This window comes from Saimiri boliviensis, chromosome 20 (genome assembly GCF_048565385.1).
Source record: "Saimiri boliviensis isolate mSaiBol1 chromosome 20, mSaiBol1.pri, whole genome shotgun sequence".
NCBI classification, from domain to species: domain Eukaryota; kingdom Metazoa; phylum Chordata; class Mammalia; order Primates; family Cebidae; genus Saimiri; species Saimiri boliviensis.
Window position 1 is genome coordinate 13,242,255 of NC_133468.1, and position 25,837 is coordinate 13,268,091.

The 25,837-nt window shown below is 45.1% G+C and overlaps 1 protein-coding gene across 1 annotated transcript in view; it reads right to left on the reverse strand.

The window, feature by feature from the left end:
• The window catches only part of DOCK2 (dedicator of cytokinesis 2), a 427,333-nt gene that overhangs the window by 25,463 nt on the left and 376,033 nt on the right, over nucleotides 1–25,837 (reverse strand). The window contains 8 exon segments of the mRNA XM_003936169.4: nucleotides 1,159–1,240; nucleotides 6,110–6,251; nucleotides 8,952–9,056; nucleotides 10,694–10,783; nucleotides 14,432–14,551; nucleotides 15,417–15,507; nucleotides 19,693–19,733; nucleotides 21,677–21,833. Of these exon segments, the coding sequence (XP_003936218.2) occupies nucleotides 1,159–1,240; nucleotides 6,110–6,251; nucleotides 8,952–9,056; nucleotides 10,694–10,783; nucleotides 14,432–14,551; nucleotides 15,417–15,507; nucleotides 19,693–19,733; nucleotides 21,677–21,833 (828 nt within the window).

The window sequence follows — 25,837 nt, forward strand, 5'->3', positions numbered from 1 at the left end:
CAGTAAACTTCAGGCCTGGCAGAGTCCCTTGTGGTGGCATTTAAAATCAAGGTCTGTGTTCTGAGCTCCATAAGAGTGATTCTTGCACAGGCTTTCCTGGCAAGGCAATTTAGAAGGTAGACTGGTCTCATGCCCCTTTGAGAACATAGTACCCCTAGAGTATCCAGGCAATTGAATTCCAACATTGATGGAGCTAAGGTCTGAGCCTAATTTCCCAGTGGTATCCTTAAAGGATTTCTTTAGGTGTCTCCGGCAACCCCCCAAAATCAGTCTTCTTGAATCCTTGGTGAGATTCTAACATCAGGGCCAGCAGGACACGGTGCTAGCTGCATGGTTATTGTCCCGAGCGTGGGTGCCTGACCAAGAAGGTGAGAAGGAGAGGGGAGGCTGAGACCCAACCTTGGCTCCACCTGCTCTGCTGTGGCACTTTGTGAGGCTGCTGGGAGGGACTGCCTCTCTCTGAAGAGTCCTTCATCTTGCAAAGCACATCCTGTTTCTGACTGTCCCACCCAGAGGGGAGGATGTACTCTAAGACACTCAAGTGCTCCATTAGAACCTGGGCATGGAGTCGGGGGAATGAGCTGAGCAGCTGGGAGGCATACAGCCTTGTGTCCCACTGGTGTCCCACCTCGTGGCCTCATCAGTGACCTTACAATCTGATCATCACTTCACTTCACTTCCTCTAGTGTCCCTTTATCAGAGCCTGAGCACACCATTGTCAATGCACAACCTTCACAAATGCTGAGGAGATGTCCCTCTGGGAGCATGTGTGGAGCATGGTCAAGGTCCCCTGTCTCCAGCCTGCCTATCACTTGCCCAGCCACACTCTGGCTATGGACTCCCTGGGGTCACTCTGAGATCAACCTGAGCAACCAGCAGGCTGACCACATCCAGTTGAGCAAATGCTCTATGCTTGCTAAGGATTTGCCGAGCCAGAACCCTGGCCCTCCCATCCTTTCCGGCTTCAGCCTTGGCAGGGGCAGAGCCCAGCCACTTGGAGGGCTTTGATTCTTTGCCTGAAGAGGAAAAGGGGGAACGAACTGGCTGGGACACAGAAGGAACTAGAAGGTCACTGGATCTGTTCTGCCACCAGCTCAGTTTGGTCACCCCAGTGGGTTCTCTTCCCCATCCTTCTTCCCAGTGGACTACGAGTCTTACTTTATAATCTGGTCAGGCACTGGCTTATTCTTGAACCTGGGGTGTTCATCCAAGACAGGCTGGACAGTGAAACACTGGATGTCTGGAATCCCTGTAGTTAAGGACTTATGTCTGCCAGATGCAGGGATGGTTCTAAGTGTAGCAGGTCCTAACTGAGACCTTCTAGGCCAGACTTTATGGGCCCACATTTTTACTGAATGATCAACCTCGGGTTGTGGGCTGCCCACGAGGCACTGATGACGAGTTAGTCACTAAGGTCCTTATCAGTGCTACCTGTCACCTTGCAACCTCATCCCAGGGCTCAGACCCTGCAAACAGAGTTGGCTAGTGGTGTTTAATCAGCATCACTGCTATATTATCATTAACAATAATACATTGAATGAATTAAAAGCTGTCAAATCAATTCCAGAGTACATCTCCCCATGATCTCATTTGATCCCCTCAATTCCACCGAGTTGCATTATTAACCTAAATTGTCCCCTTCAAGGTCAGAGAAGCCAGGCCACTTGTTGAAGGTCACACAGCTTGTCAGAACAGATCCAGGTTTGTATTTAACTTAACTCTAGCTCAGAATTCTTTTATTCTGGACTCGCTATTCAGAGACGGCCCTCTGACCAGTAGTATCAGCATGACCTGTGAGTTTGTTAGAATTGAAGACTCTTTGGCCTATCTCAGGACAGACTGAGCCAGAATCTGCAACAGATCCTTGGGTGATAAATATGCATGCGAACGTGTGAGAAGCACTGCTATAGAATATGCAAATCAATGTCATTTTGCACTCCAACTCTGAAAATTTGAAAGCAACTGCCTGCGGCAGGATTGTAAGAAGCTGTGTTCAGACTCAGTGGAAAAGAGTCTCATGATGGATTAATAATGCCTGCAGCAAGCAGAGATATTGGAGAGGCACTATGAGGGCCAGACTCTTGTCATGCCTTTTCCAGATCTGTCTTTAGTCCTTGTAAGCTGACAATATGGCAAACTGAATGACCAAAGTCCGTGGTCACTGGCCCTATCCCTGACCCCCTCTTCCCTTTCCCTACCTCCACTTCTTCTTTACCCACATCTCTTATTTGGGTATTCAAGGTCTTTCCTCCCTCAATTCCACCCAAGGACCACCATGACTCCAAAAAATCTTCGCCTAGGCCTGACATGTCTGCCAATGAAGGAATCAATAACTCCTCTGGCTGGCATTCAAAGATAGGCCAATATGGCCTTCGCCCATTTTTTCATCATTGGATATCCAATGGATCCTATTCCCTTTGCTTGGAAGCTTTTCCCTCATCAGTATCCCTCTCTTGTGAACTCTTTGGACAGATGTCAAATACCACAGTCCATGAAAACAAAATTCACCCCACCGTTAGAAGTTGTTTTCCTTCCTTTGGCTTTCCACAGCCTTCGTCTGTGCTTCTCTAAGGATGCACTCTCCAGCTCCCTGTCGGCTTCCTCCTTCCCCCAGCCCACCTCACACCCTCCAGCCCCTGCCCAGATTGTGAACTTCTTCATGGCAGAGGCTATGGTTCTTTCACACATAAGATATGTCCAAGACCTAGTTCCAAATTAAATTGAATTGCCTCTCTCTGATGAACTTACTCTATGTAAGGGGTTTCACTGATTTACTTCTGAAGCCTATTTCTGCCTTAAATAGAAGATACCTCTTCATAAGAGAGGACAATGTTTAACATGAATGAATGAATCTCAATGGAAGTATTTCTACGATCATCACGATAAGCATTTTCTTTCTAAGCCATGTGGCCAACAGCTTGCTCTGTGAAGAAAATCACTCTGGATTAAGTCTAGGGCAGGAGTTGGCAAACTACGGCCCTACAGTCAAATCTGGTTCACTGCCTGTTTTTGTAAGGCCCAGAGGCTAAGAAATTTTCTATGGAGAGAAAAAGAATATTTTGTGAGATGTGAAAATGATAGTTCAAATTTTAGTGTCTATATAGGTTTCACTGGAACACAGCAACGCCCATGCATTTTTGGGTTATCAGTGGCTGCTCTCCCACAACAGCAGAGTTGAGCAGTTGTGGTAGAGACTACATGGGCCACAAAGACTGAAATATTGCCTATCTGATCCCTTTCAGAAAAGTTTGCAGACCCCTGTTTTAGAAAACATTCTAGGTCATGTTTACTGATCTTAGCCACTGGCCTTGGTCCAAGAGGAGAATCCAAACCCATCCTGGGGAAGCCCGTGATACAAATCCCCTGAAGTTGTGCTGGGAGGATGCCTGGCGAGGTTGTTATGCCACATGCTGAATGTATGCATGGAACTGGGACCCCAGAGTTCTGGGCAACTGTTGACTTCTTGTAAAGATACTTTGGCTTTTAATTGTCATTCCCTACTTGAATACCTAAGTGAGGAAATATGAGATCTGTCACCCTCTCAGACTGCTTATCAGCTTTTTAACCAGTGAAGGCAAGAGAAGAGAACATTAGGAACTCAATATTTTGTCAAAAAGCAGGCCCGAGTTCAAATCCCAGCTCCATCACTTCCTAGCTGTGATCTTGTGCAAGCTGCTTAAATTCTGTGAGCCCCAATTTTCCTATTAGCAAAATGCAGAAAGCAATAATACCTAACTTGTAGAAGTATTGGAGGGTGAAACAACAATGCATGTCAATTGCCTAGTACACGGTAAACAGTTAATAAAGAGAAGGCTGTTCATCAATCTTTTTAAAAAGGATGGTGTACTAGAACAGAGGTTTTGAGACAGACAGATCGTGGGGATGAAGTACCCACTAACTAGCTTTGTAACCTTAGGCAAACCACTTTATATCTCTGTCCCACATATTTCTTCTCCATGAAATAGGGAAAATTAACATTTCCCTTATAGGATTTTAAGAGGTTCAAAGAAATATGGATATAAACCCCTCAGTCCCATGAAAAGGACGTTTAGCAAATATTAGCCCTCCCTCTTTTCTTTTGCACCTGCCTCCTGGCAGTGAACTAGGGAGATGTCATGTCCCAGGAGCATGAACTCTCTTCCCAGCCTCATGTTAAAGGGCCACAGAGCTGTTCAATCCCAGATGTCCACTTAGAAAGTCCTTAGAACTAATCCTGTGTCTCGCCTGTAACCAAATTCATATTTGTAACCAGCCCAGCCCACTACCAGTTGTATTTCCTCCTGCAAATAACCATGGTAGAGCAGGCACCAAGGGCAGGCAAGATTAACAAAAAGGTTGCAGATGAGTATTTACCACCAGAGAGAGAATATTTAGATTTGAGTATAGCAGACCAGTCATGCAACCTGTCAACCCCATTTTAGAGGCTGTCAGTTAATTTGCGCTAAAGGGTGCCATGACAGGAGCTAGGCTGAGTTAATGTGCTTCCTGGCTCAACAGTCATCCCTATCCCTGCGTTTTTTGGCTCCCTGCCATGTGCATCCTGTCTGCTGCCCAGCATCGGCTGCTGGCCCACTGACCACCACGCTTGGCGGCATTGGCGCCCACTTACACTACACTGCAGCATCATCTGACGTGACTTCTGTGTACTGTGTACTCCAGATGAGCTGGCTTATTCTCTGCCTCCTTCCTCCCTTTCTCTGTTTGTCTCTTTTCTTCTTTCCTCTTTCTGTGTTGTTGCCTTTTTATTTCTATTAATCAACAAATATTTACCGGGAGTCACTTTGTACCAGGCACCAGGGAGATAGGGGCTTCACTGCAGGGAGGAAGCCAGAGCAACCGTCTTCCCTCATGGAGCTGACATTCCAGCTCACATACATTTTAAAAGCACCAGGGATAATGGCAAATTGAGACAGATTTTCCAAAGAAAACACAACTTTTTTTCTTTGGATACCAGGGTCATGAAGAGCTCAGAAAAGGCCACACTAGACAATAGAAAGATCCAGGCAGGCCTCTTCCAGAAGGTGACATCATGCTAGGATCTGATGGGTGAGAGAGCTAGTCATGTAAGGAGCTGAGGAAGGGCATCCCAAGCAGAGGGAATAGAGAAGATGGATGCTCAGAGGCAGAAACAAGCTGGGCACAGTGCAGGAACAGAAACAAGACCACTATGGTCAGAGGGACGTGAGAAAGGGGTGGCAGTGATGACATCGGACAGGCAGGCAGAGGTCATAACCGATGGCCTCGCAGGCCTCGCTTAGCAGTTTTGATTTTATGCTAATGGCAGTGTGGCGTCATTTCTGTTCACGGAGCCTGCTCTGCTCATTCCTGTCGAAGGCCTCTGCACACAAGCATCTTTCCTTCCCTCTGGGATATTTTCCCCACTTGCTGCTAAGGTTTGGTTATTTGTCACCTCAAACATCACCTTCCTCAAGGAAACCTTTCCTTTCCCAACCACAGTACTCAGCATGGCCTCCTCTAGGCACAGATTCTATTTTTGTAAATAAATATGTAATAGTGCAATTAGTCGCTTAATATCTTTTTTACTTGCTAAACTGTAAGCTCCCTGAATGTAGGACCACTTTGCGAACGAAAATCTCCAGTCCCTTAGACCTTGCTTAGCATAGAGTCAGGGCTTGAGAGTATGCAATGCAAGAATGAATGAGTGACTTAATCAATGCATGCAACATTTACAGTGTATTGAGATGGGTTTTTTGGATCTCATCTCAATTATTTACTGGGAGTCACTCTGTACCAGGCACCATGGGAGATAGGGACTTAACTACTACAGTGAGTAAGCCAGAGCAAGCATCTTTCCTCACAGGGCTGACATTTTAGTAACATTCATGCACTTTAAAAAAGCACCAAAGACAATGGCAAATTGAGACGAATCTTCCAAAGCAAACAGAGCTTGAGATACCAGGGTCATGAAGAGTCCAGAAAAGGATCCCAAGAACATGGATCCGAAGAATGTGTTGCATGTTCCTGCAATATGACACCACTGCAATGATTCTGGCAGCAGCTCTGAGCTCTAAGGCGGGTCTTTGTGAGCTGCAGCCCTGGCAGGGCTGCTCATGTGTGGCCCCTTGGCTAGAGCATTCTCCAAGGATACACTGGCCTGGGGCATTCTTCACATCATCTCCAGGGGCAGAGGTGGTGTTCATCTTCTCCGCGTTGGGGAACTGGGTCATCAGCTGCATCTGGAAATCTTCTCTTCGCTCATACTCCTTCCCTCGGTAGATGAACACTTTGTTCTGTAGAGAAAGGATGTTCATTAGAGATTCTGGGACCCAGGTTTGAAGAAAGAGGCCAAGCAAAGCTGAACCCAAAGCTGAGCATGGGCTGTGGGCACCTCCAGGGCATCACCCTCCTCTTGGTTTTCCCACAGGGGAAGGAAAGGCTCAACTCACTGACCTAGTGGAGGCCATCACTGCTTTAAAGAGTCTGGGTCTAGAGGACGGGAAGATCATGGATGCTAAGAACTTTCTTCTTTTCACCACCCTACATATAGCTTCCAGAATAATTACTCACTCAGGTTTCACTATATCACAGCCTCTCTCCCATATACATGCCTACAACATTTCCTCCTTGCCTGTAATGGGCCACGTGGGCTGGACCCATGGGCTGGAAGGGCTCAGCATTCATATTCATCATCACCTGGCTTCTGGCTCTGAGCCTGTGAAATCACACTCATTACCCTTCCTGACCATGTTAGCCTCTTATAGACCAGTGGTTCTCAACGAAGGGTGATTTTGTCCTGCAAGGGACACTGGCAGTGTCTGGAAACATTTTTTGGTTGTCACAACTGGAAGTGGGGGGTGCTGCTATTACCTGCAGGGTAGAGGCTAGGGATGCTGCTGACATCCTATGATGAACAGCACAGCCCTACAATGAAGAATCATCAGGCCCAAAATATCAATCGTGCTGAGTTGAGAAACCCTGCTCTAGACATCTGTGCCATTCATACTCTTTCAAACGGCCCCGAAGTTCTTCTGCCCAAACACACATCTATCATTTATCTCTACATATCAGTGCTTCCGAACCTGCTGATCGTCCAAGGCACCTAGGAGACTTTCACAGATTCAGATTCCCAGGGCACACTCCAGACCTGCTACAATGGAATCTATGGGGGTAGGAACCAGGAGTCTGCACTTTCAACAAGTTAAGCAGGGGACTCTGATGTACAGCCATGTTTGGGAAGCCAGCTCTACTTCATCCATGAAACCCGCACCCCTCTCTGCTGCTTGTGGCAGTCACTCGTGTAGGCCCACTCTCACTTCCACGTTGAGTGCTGATTAGTAACTGTGAGTGGCTTATCTCCTTGGCTAGACTAAATCAAGTGAGGTTCGAGACCAGATTTGTCATTTCTTTTCTGTCTTCCTCACCCCAGAACTGAACCACAGACTCACAGACTGAAGGAAGCCTACTAGTGACCAAATCCAATTTGCTACAAGATGGGTAAATAAACCACTACCGCAGCAGTTCAGAAACTGTGCTTCAGGGATGCTTGGGGTTCCCAAGACCCTCTCAGGAACCACAAGATCACACTGTTTTCACAATCACATGAAAGCTGTTATTTATCCTTTTCATTCCCATTCTCCCATGAGCGTATGATGGAGCCTTCCGAGGCTGCATGATGTGTGATCACAACAGACTGCAGAAGCAGAAATGAGAATCTATATGTCTTAAGTCAGACGTTAAAGAGATTTGCAGAAATATGAAGCAATTGCATGATTTTCACTGATTTTTTTTTATTGGAAAATAGAGCTATTTTTCCTACAATTGCAGTTTATGTTAACATGCAATGGATTTATTATGGCTATTTTTATTTTTAAAATGTTACTTATTTGTTGAGACAGGGTCTCTCTTTGTCACCCAGGCTGGATGGTGTGCAGTGGCCCCATCATGACTCACTGTATGTAGCCTCAATCTCCTGGGTTCAAGTGATCCTCTTGTCTCAGGCCCCCAAATAACTGGGAATACAGGTGCGCATTACCACACCCAGCTAATATTCATATTTTTTTGTAGAGATAGGGCTTCACTGTGTTACCCAGGCTAGTCTCAAACTCCTGAGCTCAAGTGATCTGCCCACCTCAGCCTCCCAATATACTGGGATTACAGGCATAAGCCACTGTTATTCCTGGCCCAATATTGTTATTTTCAATTAAATGAACACTTTTAAAAACATTTTCTTAGTTTTAATTTCTCACATGGTAGATGTAGATAGAGACTGTCTATAACACACCTGTTCTTTGGGATTCTCAGTAATTTTTTTTTTTTTTTTTTTTTTTGAGATAAAGTCTTGTTCTGTCACCCTGGCTGGAGTGCAGTAGCACAATCTCAGCTCACTGCAACCTCCGCCTCCCGGGTTCAAGCAATTCCCCTGCCTCAGCCTCCTGAGTACCTGAAATTACAGCCATGTGCCACCACACCCAGCTATTTTTATATTTTTAATAAAGACGGGGTTTTACCATGTTGGTCAGGCTGGTCTCAAACTCCTGACTTCATGATTTGCCTGCCTCGGCCTCCCAAATTGCTGGGATTACAGGCTTGAGCCACCACGCCCCGCCAGGGTCCTTAATAATTTTTAAGAGAGAAAGAAGGTTCTGAAATCAAAAGTTCAGAGAACAACTGCTCTACAGTAACTCCTGGCAGCAAACCTCTTGCCAGAAAACATCTTCCAGCCTCTCTTTGAACAGCTCATTCCTGCGATGGGGAACTCACTACCTCACGAGACAGCTATAGTTGCTGTGTAGTTACAGAAACATAGTGATGAGAATTGCTGGTGATTAGGTGTTAGGGATTGACTGGGGAGTCTCCTGGGGATGGGGGCAGCGCTCAAACAGAGAAGAGCACTGCTCTGAGCACGAGCACATCCTCAAAGCAGAGAGGGATTGCTGAGATGCCAAGGCCCTGGGGCCCTCGCCTGTTGTCCAAGTCACCCCCAAACTCACCCGCAGGAAGGAGGGGAATCCCTGGCCATAGTACCCAACAGCAAAGTAGTCTGGTTTGGGCCTGAGGATTTTCATGATGCTCTCATAGAATTTTGCCTGCTGGATCTAAAAGAAGAAAACAAGGCTTGCTGCAGTACAGATGTGTATCAAAGGCACATTCAACTCAAAGAGGCCACAGTGAAGACACTATCATTACACCAGAACCAACGAGCTGTGTGTACATATTTGCGTATCTGTGCTATGTCTAAAATCACAATAGTAATAGCTATATTTACAGTATACCAGGGACTGCGGTAATCACTCTACCTACACTAGTGTGGTTACTTGAATCATCCTTGTAATAATCCCATGAGTATCTCCATTTTGCAGATAAAGAAATGGTGTCTCCTAAAGCAGCCAGTAAGCATGGAGCTGAACACAGTCAGCTACATCCAGGGTTCCCATCATGGCATCTCTGCTCCCACCTCCATGCATGCTTGAGCATGGATTTGTGAGGCTACAGGAATAAATAAATGCCCCGACATATAAATGTTTTTCTGTGTATGTATACCTAAGACATTTCATCTATTCTAAGAGGTGTGTATTTTTCATATTTTAACATCTCTGGAAATAGTCCGAATCTTACTTTACACCTAATGTCATCTTATAACTGCAGCTGGTCCTAAAGGAATCACGACATGGCACAATAAAAAGAATGATACATTTCATGATCAATTTGCATCTTCAATTTGATACAACCTGGAAGATGTATGTTGATCTAGACAAATGCCTGTGTGATGTGGACTCTGTGCAGGCGTGTGCACATACATTAGTGTGTGCCTGAATGTATCCTGTATCCTGTGTGTGTGTGTGTGTGTGTGTGTGTGTGTGTGTGTCTGTCTGTCTGTCTTGGGCATAGGCATTAGCAAACATCTTATGTAGAGGTACACGGGGGACAGATATCAGGTGTCACTTGGTGCAAGCACATGTGTGTGTGTTTGTGTAATATCTTGCAAACAGTGAAAACAGTTAACAGCTCAGTTGTTTGTAACAAGATGACCATACCTTCCCCCCGACAAAAACTATCAATCCTCTCTTAACATTCTGGCTCTGTAAGTCACTGGCCTGGCCTCTCTAAATGGGCTAAGAGGGGTCCCTGGGGTCCTGCTGCTCAGGCAGCCGGAAAATACGTGGGGAGTGTGGGCAGGAGGGAAGCAGTCAAAAAGCTCTGCATTTCCCTGCAGAGTCCAACTCCCCGCCAAACCTAGGCTTCTGCAGTACAGGCAGGATGGGCTAGGCTGGCTTCCCTCACTCTCCACACTTCCCCCACCAAATCCTGAGCATCGAGATGCTAATGGGAATAGCCAGATGGGGAGCATTTTAATGAGATTTATCTGTTAATCAGAAAGCACAAATTTGTGTTTTTATTTAATTGGTTTAGTGATTTGTGGAACTTTTACTGCAAATGTAGCACAGTGTTTATTGGGGCTGCGGCAGCAGCGGCAGTCGCAGCCTCATGCAGGTACTGAATGCTCCCTCCGAGAAGCTGTCCCTGAAGCATTTCTCCAGAACATCTCTCTTTGGGAATATTCCCAACGGGAAGGAAATGCTCAGTACAGCCTCGTTCAGGTCCCACTTCCATTCATTTTCTATTTCCCTAATCCTACCTGGCCCTCATTCCCCTCTACCCAGGATCTGGGGTGAGCTGAGGCCTTGAGCACCCAGCCTGCAGGCCATTCAGCCTTCCCCAGGGGATGCCTTACCAGATTCTGGCTGAGCAGTTCATAGTCAAAGATCTCCATCTCGTATTGTTCCGCCAGCTCCTTGCACAGGCTGATGGCCTCTTCCCACATCTACAGGAAGGTCACAGGGACAAAGGTTAGGCAGCACCTCCAGGTTTGCAGAGTCTTTTCCGAGGAAGGGACCCAGGCTTAGCTGGGCTTCCTGGGACTGAGTGGAAACCTCGCTCTGACTGGGACCCATCCCCCATACAGAGGGGGGCCGGGGGGCTTCCCAGAGAGGACAACCTTCCTCTGGCCTCTAACCCGAGTTTCTTGATAAATAATCGAGTAGGCACAGACGAGGCTAAACCCTTCATTTATGTGCTCTCTGATTCTTGACAACCACTCGGAGAGGTAACTGAGAGCATCTTCCTGGTGAGAGACAGGCTCAGGGAGGCTCAGCAGCCCACCCCAGGTCAGATGCTTCACTGGAAGCAGAATCAGGACACAAGCCCCCTTGTGTGTCTCCAAGGCCTTACTCTGCAGTCCCTGCCTCCCACATGTTCGTGTTTAGTGAATGAAACCTTTGATTCCCTCAGCCTCCTCAGGGCGGTGTTGCCCTCTTTTCCAAGGAGAAATGGTTCATGGAGAAGTGAACAAGGCGGTCCAAGGTCAGAGTTTCTTGGGGCAAAGTTGGGGCCAGGCCCCAGTTCTCCTGATATTCAGTCCTGGAAGTCTTCCACTCTGCCAATCCCATCTCTTTTAAATGGGCTTATTTGATGTGTGAGAGTAAAGAGTCAGGTAGCATAGAGGTGGAAATGGGGTGGTGCTAGAATATTCAGAGAACAAGACTTTTTTTTTAATAGTAGGTCTTCTCCATCTTAAGAGAAAAGATTGTAAACAAGCAAACCCCGGATATAGTGGACACTTCTCTGCTCTGTCTTAGACAACAGTCAATAGATCACCTCACTCTCTTGAGACCGAAGGAGGTCAGGAACCTCTGCAGAGTCAGGGGGGTGCAGGGCGGACTGGAGGCTGGCAATCTCAAGGGATACCCACTACATTTCACCTTCAGTTTAAAATGGAAAATGCACCTAAATGGAGACGCTGGGGGAGGCAGGAGGAGGAGAGAGGGGAGGTTGCCAAAATGCAGTGCGAGCTGTGTAGCAGAAGTGCTCTCTCTGCATCCAAGCATAAAAATAAATAAAACCAAGTGCCGAGTGGAGAAGCCACGGCTGTAAACCCACGGACAGCTTAGCAAGCAGCATAAAAATGCTTTATGTGCTAGGAGGAACCAAGTGTACGGGCCAGGCTGGGGTTTTCTCTTCATCCTGAACCAGAGGTTGAGGTAATCCCCCTGGGCTGGGCCAGGTGACTGTTGGGCTCAAGTATAGGTCTTGTCTACTTCTCACTGTAATATGAACAGGGAAAAGAAGTGCTCTCCCCATGAATTACAAGATCACTTGTAATCAGGGAAGAGGTGGGGCAGGAAGTCAGGTACCTAGGATTTCCTCCCAGTTCCACCTATGTGGCCCCTGAGACCTCTGACAGTCACCGATTTCTCTGAGTCTTACACATTCATTACTAGGCACATGGTGGGTTCTGGGCGTGGTGTGGTGTGCAGTAATGATACAAAGATGGACAAGACACAGACTCTACTCTGATGGAACATAAGTGGACAAAGCATATATATCAATAGATGAAATCGTTTGGCTTTGAGGAATTTAGAGGAGTCCATCAGGTGATGGCAAGACAAACTTACGGAACAGAAAGCTAGCGTGTATGCCTGGAGCAATGAGTCTCCCTGAGGAGGTGTGGGGAAGGAAAGCTGAGGGTGTGCTGAGGAGTTTGGGCTTCCTTCTAGAAGCTTCCATCACAGTGACTTTCAGGGTAAGCCGTATCCATCTGCCCCCTCCTCTCTGCTCCCAAAGTATTTTGGCACCACCCCGACCCCTTGCCTTTTTTCCCATTATTGCATAATGCCAAAGGTCAATGCAAAAATATTACTATTGGCATGTCTGTTTTGCCCACTAGACAGTAAGTTCTTGGAGGTTGGGGAGCATGCCTTTTTCCTCTCTGCTCAGCACAGAATGGGCTGAACCGCGTATCTTACTGAGGACAAAGCTCAACACGTACTTTTGGGCTGTCACACTGCAAGCTACCTAGTCGGCTGATAACAAATAGTAAGCTCTGACCCGACACCCAGCAGGGCAGGAGGTTCAAGGGATGGCAGCATCTCTGCCCTCAAGAGGCTTATAATTGTAAATTATGAAAACAGTGCTCTCCAACTGCTTGAGCCTTGGGAATTTATAAGCCCTTCCACAGACATTATCTCATTTTGTCTTTCCAGAGAAGGTGGAGGGATCCGATTAAGACAGATGCAATAAACTGCAGTGACAGGACAAGCCCAAATTAAGTGCCGACTTATATCCCGATGAACTGTAAGAGGTCTTGCAATGAAGAGGAGAGAGCGGGCTGCAGGTAGGCCAGAGGACTCAAGAAAGGCTTGAGAGGAAGTTGGGGAGTAGGGTAATGGTGTCGATTACTGACATTTCACCAGCTATTACTACACACTAGGTCCTATGCCAGGTGCTCTGCATGCATTTTCTCACTCAATTTTCATAGTACACTAGAAAGAAGGTACTATTAGTACCTCATTGTTATGGATGGGGAATTGGAGTCTCTTAGGTCAAGGAAAGGGTAGGTGGTAGAGAAGCAAGGATTGCAGCTGGGCCATCTGGCCCCAGAGCTTGCGCATGTGACCACTGAGCAACGTTTTCTATAGGGTGCATGGCAGTTTGAGGGCTGGTACTTCCTGAAGGTCCACTAGAAGCTGGAGCTGGGCAGCAGCTGGTCTGGCCAACCTCCTGACCAAACCCAACCAAGCATCCTTGCCGTTTAAAGACCAAGGATGACACTGCATGTCATTCATCCATTCAGTTTATTCATTTATGAGTGCCCAGTGACTGGAACAGAGCTTAGGATACAGGCCTACATATTCATTGGGGACTATGTCCTACGTTCTGTGTTCTAGCCTAGTCACTGGGCTTTTAGCAGTGAATAAGCCAAGTGTCTGCTTTCATGGCATTTTAAATTAGGGAGCCAGAGAATAAACAAGTGAAAAGAAAATGAACAAGATGATGTCTCATGGGAACAAGTGCTCTGAAGAAACCATAAGGGTAACTTGGGGCAGGGGTGCTGCTCGTTTGTCTAGTGGTGGTCAGGGAAGATTTCCTTAGCATGTGACATGTGAATGAAGCCCAGCCTTCCAGTGAGCAGCTAGGATGGAGGAATGCTTCCAGCTGGGAAAAGCAAGTGCAAAGCCCCTGAGTTTAAAAGGAGTGTGGCATAGAGCATGTGAACAAGAGAGACCCCAGCAGGCATGGAATGATAAGAGGGCACAGCTCGCGTGGGGTCTTGTGGGCCATGGAAAGGATTGTAGATTGGGGGAGCAGTTGAGAAATTACAGGCAGAGGAATGGCATAATCCAACCTATGTTTTATGATCATCCTATTTGCTATATGGAGGATGATCTGTTGAGGGTAGTGGAGGACGCAGAAAAATTATTTAGGATCCATCACAGTGCCCAGGTGAGTGATGTCAGTGCCTTACATGGAGGTGGAAGGAATGGAGATGGAGAGGAGATGGAGAGAAGTGATCAGAGTTAGGATTTGCAGGGATGCCTGACAGCTGAAGATAGACTGGATATAGGGTATGGGAGAGAACCATCCTTCCAGTAGCCAGGGTCCCCACAGAGAGAAGTGGGCAGGGACAGATTACCTTTCCTTTGTCAAAGTAGCCTATGATGGTCTCATAGAGTGTCTCCTTGAGCTGCCGGTGTGTCTGGGGATGCTGCTGGCCTGTCTGCATGACCTGCGATGCACACTGTTCATCTGACCACTATGAAGAGAAGGCACGGGAAGTCACACAGGGCTGAGAGACTGCCAGGAGCAGGTGTCTTCCCAGGATTAAAGGCAGGAACCACTCTCCCCACACCCTGTCTTTTCCATCTCTCCTTCTGTCTCAAACTCAGCTCATTTCTGGAAACCTGGGGTACCACTGGGAAGGCTGCCCTTTTGAGGCATGAATAGGGTATTTGGAGGTTGCCTTCCAGGCAGCACTAATGCCCCAAGTCCCCAAACAGTCAAATGAGAGAATATGAAATATTAAAACCACAGTGATTAGGAGTGAGATGAAGCCCTGCAAACACCCTCCCCTCTGCTAGCTACCCCCCCGGTCCCCTCTGGGTGCCAGTGGTCAGTCAGAGAGACACTGGGCTGCCATTTCCACTTGTGAAGTCTCCTGAGTTTTGTTGATTTGCACTTATCTTACTCTTTATTGTCTCTGTGCATGTGGTTTGTAGGGATTTATTCTGAACCCCTAAGAGACATGCTCCCAGCTCTCCCAAAGCCAAAGGAAATCATTCTGATTTTTTTTCCCAGCTACAGCTAAGTTCTCGAAAGAAGGAATGCAACTCAGTGGGCATGCCAATGATTTACTGTTAATAGCAGTTTAGATATTATATAAAACTGCAAAACATATCTCGGAGGGGGTGTTGTTGTTGCTAAATGTAAAGATCACTCAAAACCACATGTGATAGGGAAGCAGTGCAAAAAGTATCCTGCTAGCTCAAGAGTTTAGGGACACAGGGTAAAACAAAATTTATTTGGATTCTTCTTCTTTTTTTAATTTTTTCACTCTTCGACTTGCTGTGAGGCCCTGTTAGGATCCCAGCATAAATACCCTTCACCCAAAGTGACAGTACCTTGAGAAGCCAGGTGTGGAGAAGGAGTGTGTAGGCAGCCTCTGTGTAATTGTCGCAGTCCAGGTGAAGATCGCGGAGTTTGTACAGGTATCTGTTTGAGGGAAAATATGCTGAACTACCAAGTGCAGTAACAAGGAGACACCCAGCAGGGACAAGCAGGAGCCCAGAGAACAACTGGGCACCTCTCCGGGTCCCAAGAAAGTCTTCCTCCCTGAATAACCATCCCTTTGTGTAGGTGATAATGACAGAACCTAGTGTGTGTTGGGTACTTAGTGCATGCCAGGTACTATGCTAAGTATTTTAAATTTCTTAGATTACTTAATCTTCATGGAAACGCTGTGAGATGAGTCTCAGGAATTGCTATTTTCAGATGAGAGAATGATGGCCTAGACAAGTTAGGTGCCATCCCAGCTAACATGCAACTTGATAAAGAATAGTCTGGCCAATGCAATATGACAAACAAGAGAAATAAAGGAAGGAGAGACAATTTATCAGGATTTCCGTGCTAACAAACAGAAGCGTCAGGACATGATCCCTACGCCTAATCTCTGTGTCATTGCAAGAGTATGAACAAGCCACAGCAGCTGTAAGGGGCAGTTCTTACCCCTCTCTGCAGAGTCTCTGGGTGTAAGTAAGTGCATTTTTAGTAATAAAAGGAAGTAGGGGCTGGAGAATAGATATTCATATAGAGACCTTGAGCTGTCAGTAGGAGGAGTTAGGTATTTGACTGTAGTCACATTTTAACTTCCTGTTTCTTTGAAAAGTGAGATCCCGGTTATGAACCATGAGATGGCAATATAACGGAGGGGTACTGAGGATGGGAACAAGGAGAAAGAAAGGATGCTTTGGAAAATTCTTGATAACTGATCCATAATAGGTATTAAGGGCAGTGAATTAACTTCTCTGTACCTTATTTGCTCATCTATAAAATGGCAACACTCACAGAACCTATCTATAAAGTTACTGGGCATATAAAGGGCCAAGGAGACCATGTGTGTCTTACAAAAGGCTCAATACGCAACAGCTCACATCACTGCTACAAAATGCAGGTATGCACTGAAAGTGATTAGCCTGTTGCCAGCACTGAGCAGCAACAGCTTTTATCTATTATCACTGTGAACTAAATTTCTCTGTAAAACATTCTCTCCTGCCACCATTGGAAACAGAATCCAGAGGCAATGAACCACTGCTTTGGTGACCTGCATATCATTAGGAGGATTTATTTAAACCCAACTCTAAGTAATGTGGTGAGGGGATATGCTGATTTCTTCCTGTGAGAGGAAAGGCAGGGAATGCCTGCCATGGTGCTAACATTCCACCCTGACCCATTGTCTCACACCAGGGAACACAGGGTTTCTCGGGCATCTGCACTCAATGAGCGTCTCAATGCTCAGGTTTACAATCCTGTTGGGAAAAAGGTTTATTGCACGAAGCTCACCAAAGGAGAAGCTAATGTTCAGTATTTCTGGCCACATAAAATGGGCCAGTGGGTCAAATGTAGGCTTTCTGAAATCAGGGTAGGGACTGCCAAAGATTTTGAGGTGAGGAAAGGTCACCCAGCAGTGATTTGACAGCTGGTGTGCTGGGATGCCCTGGCAAACTTTTGTTCATTCACTTATTCATTCAGCAAAGCTGTACTGGGCATCCAGGCTGTACCAGGCCTTAGAGATGAACAGTGACAAAAGCAGGCATTGTTCTCATGGTTTGGGATTTAGAGTCTAGGAGAAGAGACAGACATGAATCAAATCATCAGATACATAACCGCAAGAACACAGTGATGATGTGTGTTGTGAAGGAGTGGGCTGTGGTACTAAGAGTGAAGGCTTTATCCAGGTGGGGAGAAAAGGGGCTTCTAGAAAGGTTCCTATGGCATAACAGTTCATCTGAAGGGGAAGGGGATGCGTTGGGAGAGCTTCCCAGGCAGAAACATTTGTTCATTCATTCGTTCATTCATTCAACAAATGGGTGTTTTATTATCACGTATTTTTATCAATGTGTCCTTCCAACAACACTATTAAGATGAGAAAACTAAGATCTAGGTTAAAAGAGCCAGAGCCAAAAATAGATAGAAGCAGATTTCAAGCTCAGTGATTTCTGCTTTCACAGACATAGCTTTTCCACTCTTCTCCGGCCTAATGTTCTGCTAATCAGAGTTAACCATGGACTCCATGTAGAGAGCTTGGAATTTAGAAACACCTCTGTGTGCATACATGGCTTTATTCTGCCTTATCTCCTCCTGCCCATCCTTTATGCCTCAGACCCCGAGATGGCTGAGTCCAAAAAACCTGGGGAGAGTAGCCCAGGGAGAGCTTCCCTGCCATTTTCAGCTCCTCCTTTGGCACTGTCTCCTCTTCTTTGTAAACTCAAGGGTCTGATGATCTGCCACAGAACCCAGAAGAAGACACCCTAATAAAAAGGAAGACATCCCTCAACCAAGGATACCAAACTCAAACACCTCCAGATGGCAGGCGCTTGAGCGAGGTAGACGGGGAGAAATAGAATAGGGAATAGAGATGGTGTCGTGACTACAGTGCTCCAGCCCTCTCTAGGATGGCTGCCACCACTCGGTTCAGCTAGCAATCGTCAGAATAGGATGAGGGCCCAGTGTTGTCACACCTTCTGAGTTTTCCCAGGAGAAAAAGGACATTTTGATTTTCATGTAAAATATCTAGATTTTTAAATTTTGGCAGCCAATTAAAAATGTTTTTAAATATTCTGCCTGCCAAACAGAACAGATTTTCAGACTATACCCTGTTTGCAGTCTGGTTTAGACAAATATGGTTTTCCTGGATTACTGTGGGCCTCAAATCTCCAAAGCTTGTGGAGGTCTGGGATTTGCCATCTGTGTTTCTAAGATGAGAAGGAGAGAAACAAGGTTGGAGGAAGGAAGCCATGTGGCGGGCATACTACCTATAGTACTTCATTTCATCCTCAAAACAGAAGGTAGGGAGGAAACATTCTACAGGTAGGGAAACCTCAACTCAGAAAGACTGAGTTATTTAAGGAATTTACCCAGGACCACAGAAAAAACGAGGCAGGACCTAGGTCCTTCACACCCCAGAGCTTTGTGCTGCTACATTAACGTATGACTAACGATGTAACAAATATCCCAAACCCAGGACAACCTATAAAATTAGTTTTTCTCCAAATGATAGCTCCTATTTCTGGAGTAATGCCAAACTAGGTACCTAAATATATCTGCAGTAATAGCAGAGTGAGTGTAGACTTGAAATCTCTGCCCTTTGACAGAATGTGACAAAAGCCCCATAAATACCTTGCTCCTCAATCTTCTGGTTGACTCTGCCTCAAAGGTTCCAGCCTCATAAGGATGTGCATAAAGGTATATGTCTGAGAATTTTGTGGTTGTGCTCTTTATTGTAGAAAAAAGTTGGAAACAACCTAAATGTTCAATAGTCTAGAATTGGCTATATAAATGATGGTATATTCTGGAAAAAATTGTTATAATTTCATTAAATATGATGTTGATTTACATCTGTTGAAATGGAATTCTTGTCGAGTTAGAAAAAGCAAAGAATAAACTATGAGTAATATAAAACTATTTTTGCAAAAAATATGCATGCATAGAATTCAATGTATATGTAAATATAAAAAGGTCTGGAAATATAGATGATTATGGAAAGTTATTTCATTTTTTGTGTTGCTTGTAATTTATGAGTTTTTGTTTTGTAATAAATATATATTTTTATTATAAATAAAAGTAACAATCATATAAAAAAATGCAGGAAAAAATATGAGATTCTGAGAAAAATTGGCAAAGGAGTTCTTTGCTCCAGGCTAATGTCCCCCCCAAAAAAATCCCTTCATGATATATTCAAATAATATCATTTAAATGCCTACAAAGATGCAGACATCATGCATCTTAATATTTTTTCCCCTTCACAACTGGGCTAGCCAATGGTCTTGCTACATGCCTGGACTAGGGCTTCACAGCAATTTATCCAAGGTCAACCCTGCAACAATGCAAATGCAGCTTAAGAGCTCAAACCACAAAGTATTTACTCTTAAGGAAAGTATGATCTGTGGGATTAATAGGACAGCGTGGATGGCCAAAAAATTTCACGTGGTTTAACAGGGCTGGCTGTGGGAGAATGAAAGCAGTTGAATCTGGAGAAATTGACAGGAATCAGAACACAGAGGGCCTAAATGTCAAGAAGGGAAGTTTAAATTTCATCCTGAAGGCAGCAGGGAGCCATCGATGGATAATAAGCAGGAAAGTGACACAGCAGGTCTGGATTTTAGAAAACATAAATCTTACCGTATGTACATCTCCTCCCTGTTGTTATCTTTGTAGAAATTCTAGGTAGAGGAGGAAAAACAAGGATTAGTATTGTTCTTTGCAATGTCACAGAAGTCAAGGGTGTAGTGATGAAGATGACAGGAAGAGTATTGTTTACCATCTGGGTACCCTGAGATAGGAACAGGAAATGTATTTTCCTAGATACACCAAAGATGCATCAAACAGCCTAATTGGAAGATTCTGCTTTGAAAGTCACTTTTCTGACCCTTAGACTACAAAGAAACAGGGGACTTGATGTGTCTCAGCCATTACATACCAGGAGGTGCAGTTCAGTTTTTTGCTGCATTGAGAGGTGGGCTGCCAAGACTGGCATAGTCTACTTTGGCCAAGCCCACTTTGAAAGACAGCCCAGCTTGATGTTTCAACACTCAGGCCTTGTGCTGGAAAGAACCTGAGTTGGAAAGTGAGTTATAGCACCTCAGTAACAGTAAGAGATCAGAGTTCCTGATAGTGCAGAACTCTCAGAAGTTATGATGGGATTCTGCAGCCAACACATTTAAATTTGGCAATACACAGGAATCTGGGTCGCTATTCCAGCTCAGGTACCATTTAGACTAGTAGTTGCCCTGGACTTCACCACCAGAGATCCTAAATCCTGTGGCATTTTTAAAACAAGTCCTTACAGATTCTGAGCCAGGAGGTCCTGGTCCAGTCCATGAACCATACCAGATGCATATTCTAGTTTAATCCAGCACACCCATGTGCACCTGAGGCTCAGAAAGACATATGCCAGAGCACACAGCCAATGGGTAGCAAGTCATACTGGGCATCATCTGTCCTGATGCCACCTCCCTCCCCACCCTCCTTGACACCATATTTAAGTAACACATCAACAACTAGTGGTGTCTACTGCTTGGAGAACTCTCTGTCTCAAGCATTCTCCCTGGTCATAGCTGGCTGTCAAAGGTCATTTTCCTCAATTAACTCTGTCTCTCCTTAGAGAGAGTGGCTGATCAGCTCCTGGAAAGCCTCTCTTTATTATCTTCATGTAAATTGGGCCTGGTGGAGTTATTAGCAATGGATTCCTTTCTGCTGTCATTAGGATTTTCAAACTCTCCTTGGCATTCTGGAAAATCAGTGGCAATATCTAGGCTTTTAAAATAAAGTCTACTTAGGGTAAAGGAAGCCACACAACAGAGCTATGGGGACAGGGTTTGTATTTCGGGAACCTTGGGAATGGTAGGGAGGTTGATGTGACAGATGCCACATGGCCTTTTGGTCAACTTCATTCTTTTAAACCATTTTCAGGTGGGATGACATGGTAAGTATGACGTATTACGGCTGCTTGCCTACCTGTCTCCTGATCGAATCACAGAGCATGTGAGAGAGGCTGTTTGGCAGCCGGCCCATGGGAGCTCATGGAATGTAGGAGTTAAGAGCTTGGGTCCAGGATTAGCTTCTCTGGTTAAGCTGGTTCATAGTGACAGCAATTCTATTTATTAGTGTGACTCCATTTTATAAGAAGAAGGAAAGTAATATATTGAGCATTTAACCATGGGCCAGGACAACACAACCTAATGAAATTGGAACCATTATTTTCTCCATGTTAGATAAGCTAACTAAGACTTCAGAGCATTTCCTTAGCTTGTACATCCTATTAATTATCGGACACAGGATAAAAACCTAGAGGTCGTGTGATTCCAAAGCTCACACTCTCAGCCAGTCTACACTGCCATCTTCTTTCCATGTGATGTGTTGAATGCTAAAGGGAATATGCATTAATCCCATGTTATAAATAAGGAAACTGAGGCAGAGAAAGGTGGAGTGATGGCCTCAAGACACAGAGCTAGCAGATAGCACAGCAGACGTTCCATTCCACATTTGTCTGCTTTCCAAAGCTCTTAAGCATCGCTTCCCTATGAAGAACAATCATGAGACCCCAAGCCAAGCCCACCCCCATCACCGGGTTCTGGTCTGACTTGGACCTGCCAGCCCCACGCACCAGTAGGTTCACAGTGCAGCTCATGCGGTTGTCTTTGCTCTCATCCGTCATCACGCCCCGGTAATCCAGCAGCTTCTCCAGGAGGCCTTTGACCAGGTTCACGAAGTTCTCCACTGACTTGGCAATGGTTGGGTGCTCTGCTGCACACTCCATCAGGCTGTGGCAGAGACCAGAGGGCAGTGAGCTCATGGCTGGGGAGAAAGACCATGCTGGGGCCAGTGGGCGGTGGGATGGAACACATGCAAAATCAGTCAGTCAACCCAAGTTCCCCTGACTGCTCCTTTTGTTCATTTATTCTTGGATGTAGCCATATAGTGCAGCAAGTGTTGTTTTTTTTTTTTTTTCTTTTTTCTAACATCAGAATGGAAAAAAATAAAAGTAAAATAGTTTCCAATATGGGTAATGATGGTGGGGGAGATGGTCACTTTCACCTACCCCTGCTGAGAATAAATGAACAAAACTTTTTGGGAAGCAATTTTCATAGTATCTGTCAAAATTTTAAATGCACATATCCTCTGTCCCCACAACTCTACTTTGGGGAATCCGTTCTACAGAAATATTCCCAGAAGTATGAAAAGACATATTTATAATACTCACAAATTGTGTCTAATAGTGAAATAGATGGAACTATCTTAAATGTTCATCAATTGGGAAATGCCTAAATAAATTACAGTATATTCACCAAATGAAATTCTGTGAAGACATTAAAAATATTAGAGAGTTTAAATATGTTTTGGCATGAAAAGCTCTATAAGATATAGAGCTAGGTGAGAAAAGTAAGTCTCAGAACAATATTTGTTTTTCATTAAACCAACTGACATAGAGCTTAGCATGGCGCAGGTGTTCTTCTAAACCACACGCAAATGGTAACTCATTTAACCTCCTGTCACAGTTTTATGAGATGGGACTTTTGTACATAGGGAAACTAAGGCATGGAGAGGTCCACTAACTTGTCCAAGGTCACATGGTTGGGAGTATCAACCAGTCTGGCTCCAGCATCCATGTCTCTCCCACCAAACACTGCATGTGTGCACAAGTATACATGGGAATCATATGTCTCTGCATGCTTATAAAGTGCCATGTATAGTCAGCAAGGACGGACATCAAACTCATTGTGATGGCTGTTTCCAACAAGGCTTTAAGTGGAAAAAGAGGGGAAAAAAGGCCTCAATTTTTCTATTGAAGTAAGTGTAAATTATTGTTTAAAATTATAAAATTTATTGTATTAGTATTCTAAATTTTAAAAACAAAAATAAAAACGTAACATCATTAAGCATCCGTTAGTTGCTAGGCATTGTGTGGTGGGGAGAAAGATATCAATGTAAAAAAAGAACCACACCTACTGTCTGTCTGGCAGCTCACAGGCTAGGTGGGGAGAAACAGATGGGTTAAAATTTTGTTTAATGACTGTTTCTTCTTAATTACTTATTCTGTGCCAGACACTGTACTAATCAACTTTCTTTAGAAATCCTCACAGTAGTTCTGGTAAGTGAGAATTATTCCCCCCATTTTACAGGTGTAGAAATGAAGGCTGAGAAAGATTAAAGGACCTTCCCAATATCACTCTGATAGTAAGTTTCAGTGGGGACATTAAGAATCAAGCCAATCATTGTGAAATTTAGGGGAGATATGCTTCCCACAGAGAAACCCCACAGCATGTTCTCAGGCATCTCAAGTAGACAAGCATTATGCAGGCCACATGATTTGTATCTGTCTCCTCTCCCCATGGACTTGTAACTTCCCAGGGGTCCTTAGGAGGATAAACGTAAGAAAAGCAAGGACTTCAGAGGGTCATTTCCTCCAAGAAGCCAAGCCAAAATGCAAGAAGGTGACATCTCAAACTGTGGCTGTGATAAGACAAATCCATCTTCACTCTGGGAGAAGCACTGTTCCCTGGCTCTCAATGGGAGATGCATATGGCCCTGTGATTTAGACCTGTCTGGCTCAGCCACAGCTGTGTATGCCTCCTTCTGGGGCAGTCACTTCTAGCCCTGTGTGTCACCCTAATGACAATGCAACAAAGCTTCTTCCCAGAGTTTGGCGTGTGATTTTTTCAAAGCCTTCATGGGCAGGAGACATGTCAGGGTCTGAGCTTCGCCAGATCTGAAGTTCTCAGCCCTGGTCACATGATAGAATCACCAGGGAGCTTTCACAAAGCCCAATGCCCAACCTAGGTCAGTAACTTTGGAATCTTTGTGGGTGAGCCCCAGGCAGCAGTACTTCATTTTTTACTTTCTCTAGGAGATGCCGACATGCAACTAACATTAAGAACAACTGGTTTTGTCCAGAGGTTTGCAAACTTCCATGTGCATGGGAATCACTGGGGCCTTGTGTTAACAGATTCTGATCCATCACATCTGGGCTGGTTCCTGAGCAGCTGCCTTACTAACAACCTCCCAGGTGGTGCCAATGCTACTGGTCCATGGACCACACTTTGAGAAACCAGGGTTTTGAAGAACAAGGTCTTGGCTTTCTTTCTTTTTCTATTTTTTATGCATGAAGCAAGAAAGGTGCTCCTACTATCTAGGATTGATGACATGGATGGGAAAATTGGCTAGAAAGGACCCATTTATCCACTATCCAGCCTTCCACTCAACATGTAGCATTCTAGAAACTAGGGATTCAGAGTCCCAGGAGATCACAGTCTAGCGAGTACAACACAGATAAAAATTAACCAAAATATATAATGATATTACCACTTATTGAGTACTTCCGGTGTTCCAGACTGCATGCTAAGCCTGTTTGTTTACCTTGTAATCCCATAACAGAGTATAAGTGACAATAAAAAAGCTTTGGGGATTGTGAGAAGATGTAGCTAATTCCTCACGCAGTGGAATGAGGGGTGGTGGACACTCGCCACACTGCTTCTGCCCCTGTCGTGGGATGGCTAGAGGGAGCTCACTCCTCCCTGCAACTGATTTGCCCTTGTATCGGAGGCTTTTAGAGGGAGGAGCCCAGACTCCCACTCTCTGTCGGTGCTGATGAAACTGGACTTTCTTTCCTTCCTTGAAATGAAATGAAATGACCGGTGACAGGTCCTCTTCCAGGTATTGAAAGGGTTTGGGTAGGTTAAAGGCCCAAGAACATACATCTGTCTCCTTCAGCCTTCCGGTTCCCTCACCATTTGTAGCACGATTCCCAGGAATAAAATACAGAAAGGCAGGGGTGTGTCTTAGGACTCCATTCAAGGTGAGACTCATACTTTCAGATACACGTGGATCCATGTGGGCTCCAAGGAGAGCACTGAGGGTAGGGAGAACTGGAGTGCCGTGTAAGGTAATACAGCTTGTACACTGCACAGAGCACATGAGGACTGAAATTCAGCCCCACTCCATGTCCTAAGCCTTGTGTTCTTATGCAAGGCTGCAGTTGCCACAGGGTGAGTAGCTCTGTTCTGTTCACCAAGGCACCATCCAACTACCAAGCCATGTGCCCACAGGACTGTACCTGCCCAGCAGGGGCCCTGTGTATCAGTGGAGGCCCTGAATGAGGGGCTGGAAGGCTGGAGGAACTGAGATGATTAGCCTGGGGGAGAAAAGACGGGTAAGCTCATGGCTTCAAATATTTACCCTGCTATCCACCTGTAAGTAATATAAGTTGACTGTCCCTTATTTAAAAATGTGAAATCCAAACCGTCTGAGAACTAACATGACACTCAAAGGAAATGCTCACTAGAACATTATAGATTTTGGATTTTCAGATTAGGGACACTTTACTTTTAAGTATAATTATTTCAAAATCTGGGGAAAAACATTCAAATCCAAAACACTTCTGGTCCCAAGCATTTCAGATAAGGGATAATCAATCTGTACTACTAATAATTAATATTGCTAGACAATCTATTCAGTATCAGAAACTGTGCTGAGCACTTAACATGATTTTTCTTATTTAATCCCAAAGAAAACTCTAAGGGCTGGATAAGGTTTTTATCCCCCATTTTCAGATAAGAAAATCGAGGCACAGAGAGGTGAAAGGAAGGAGCAAGCACAGGGGCCCCATGGATGTTCTGATGGGGTCCTGGCTCCCTGTGTCAGGCTTGATTCACTTTGTGTAAAAATCATTCACACCTCTACCTCAGGAGAAAAATAATGAGCTATCTTTAATTTCCGTGACCTCTAAGGACTTCTTTTATAAATCATCACTCAAGAAGGATTTGAAAAC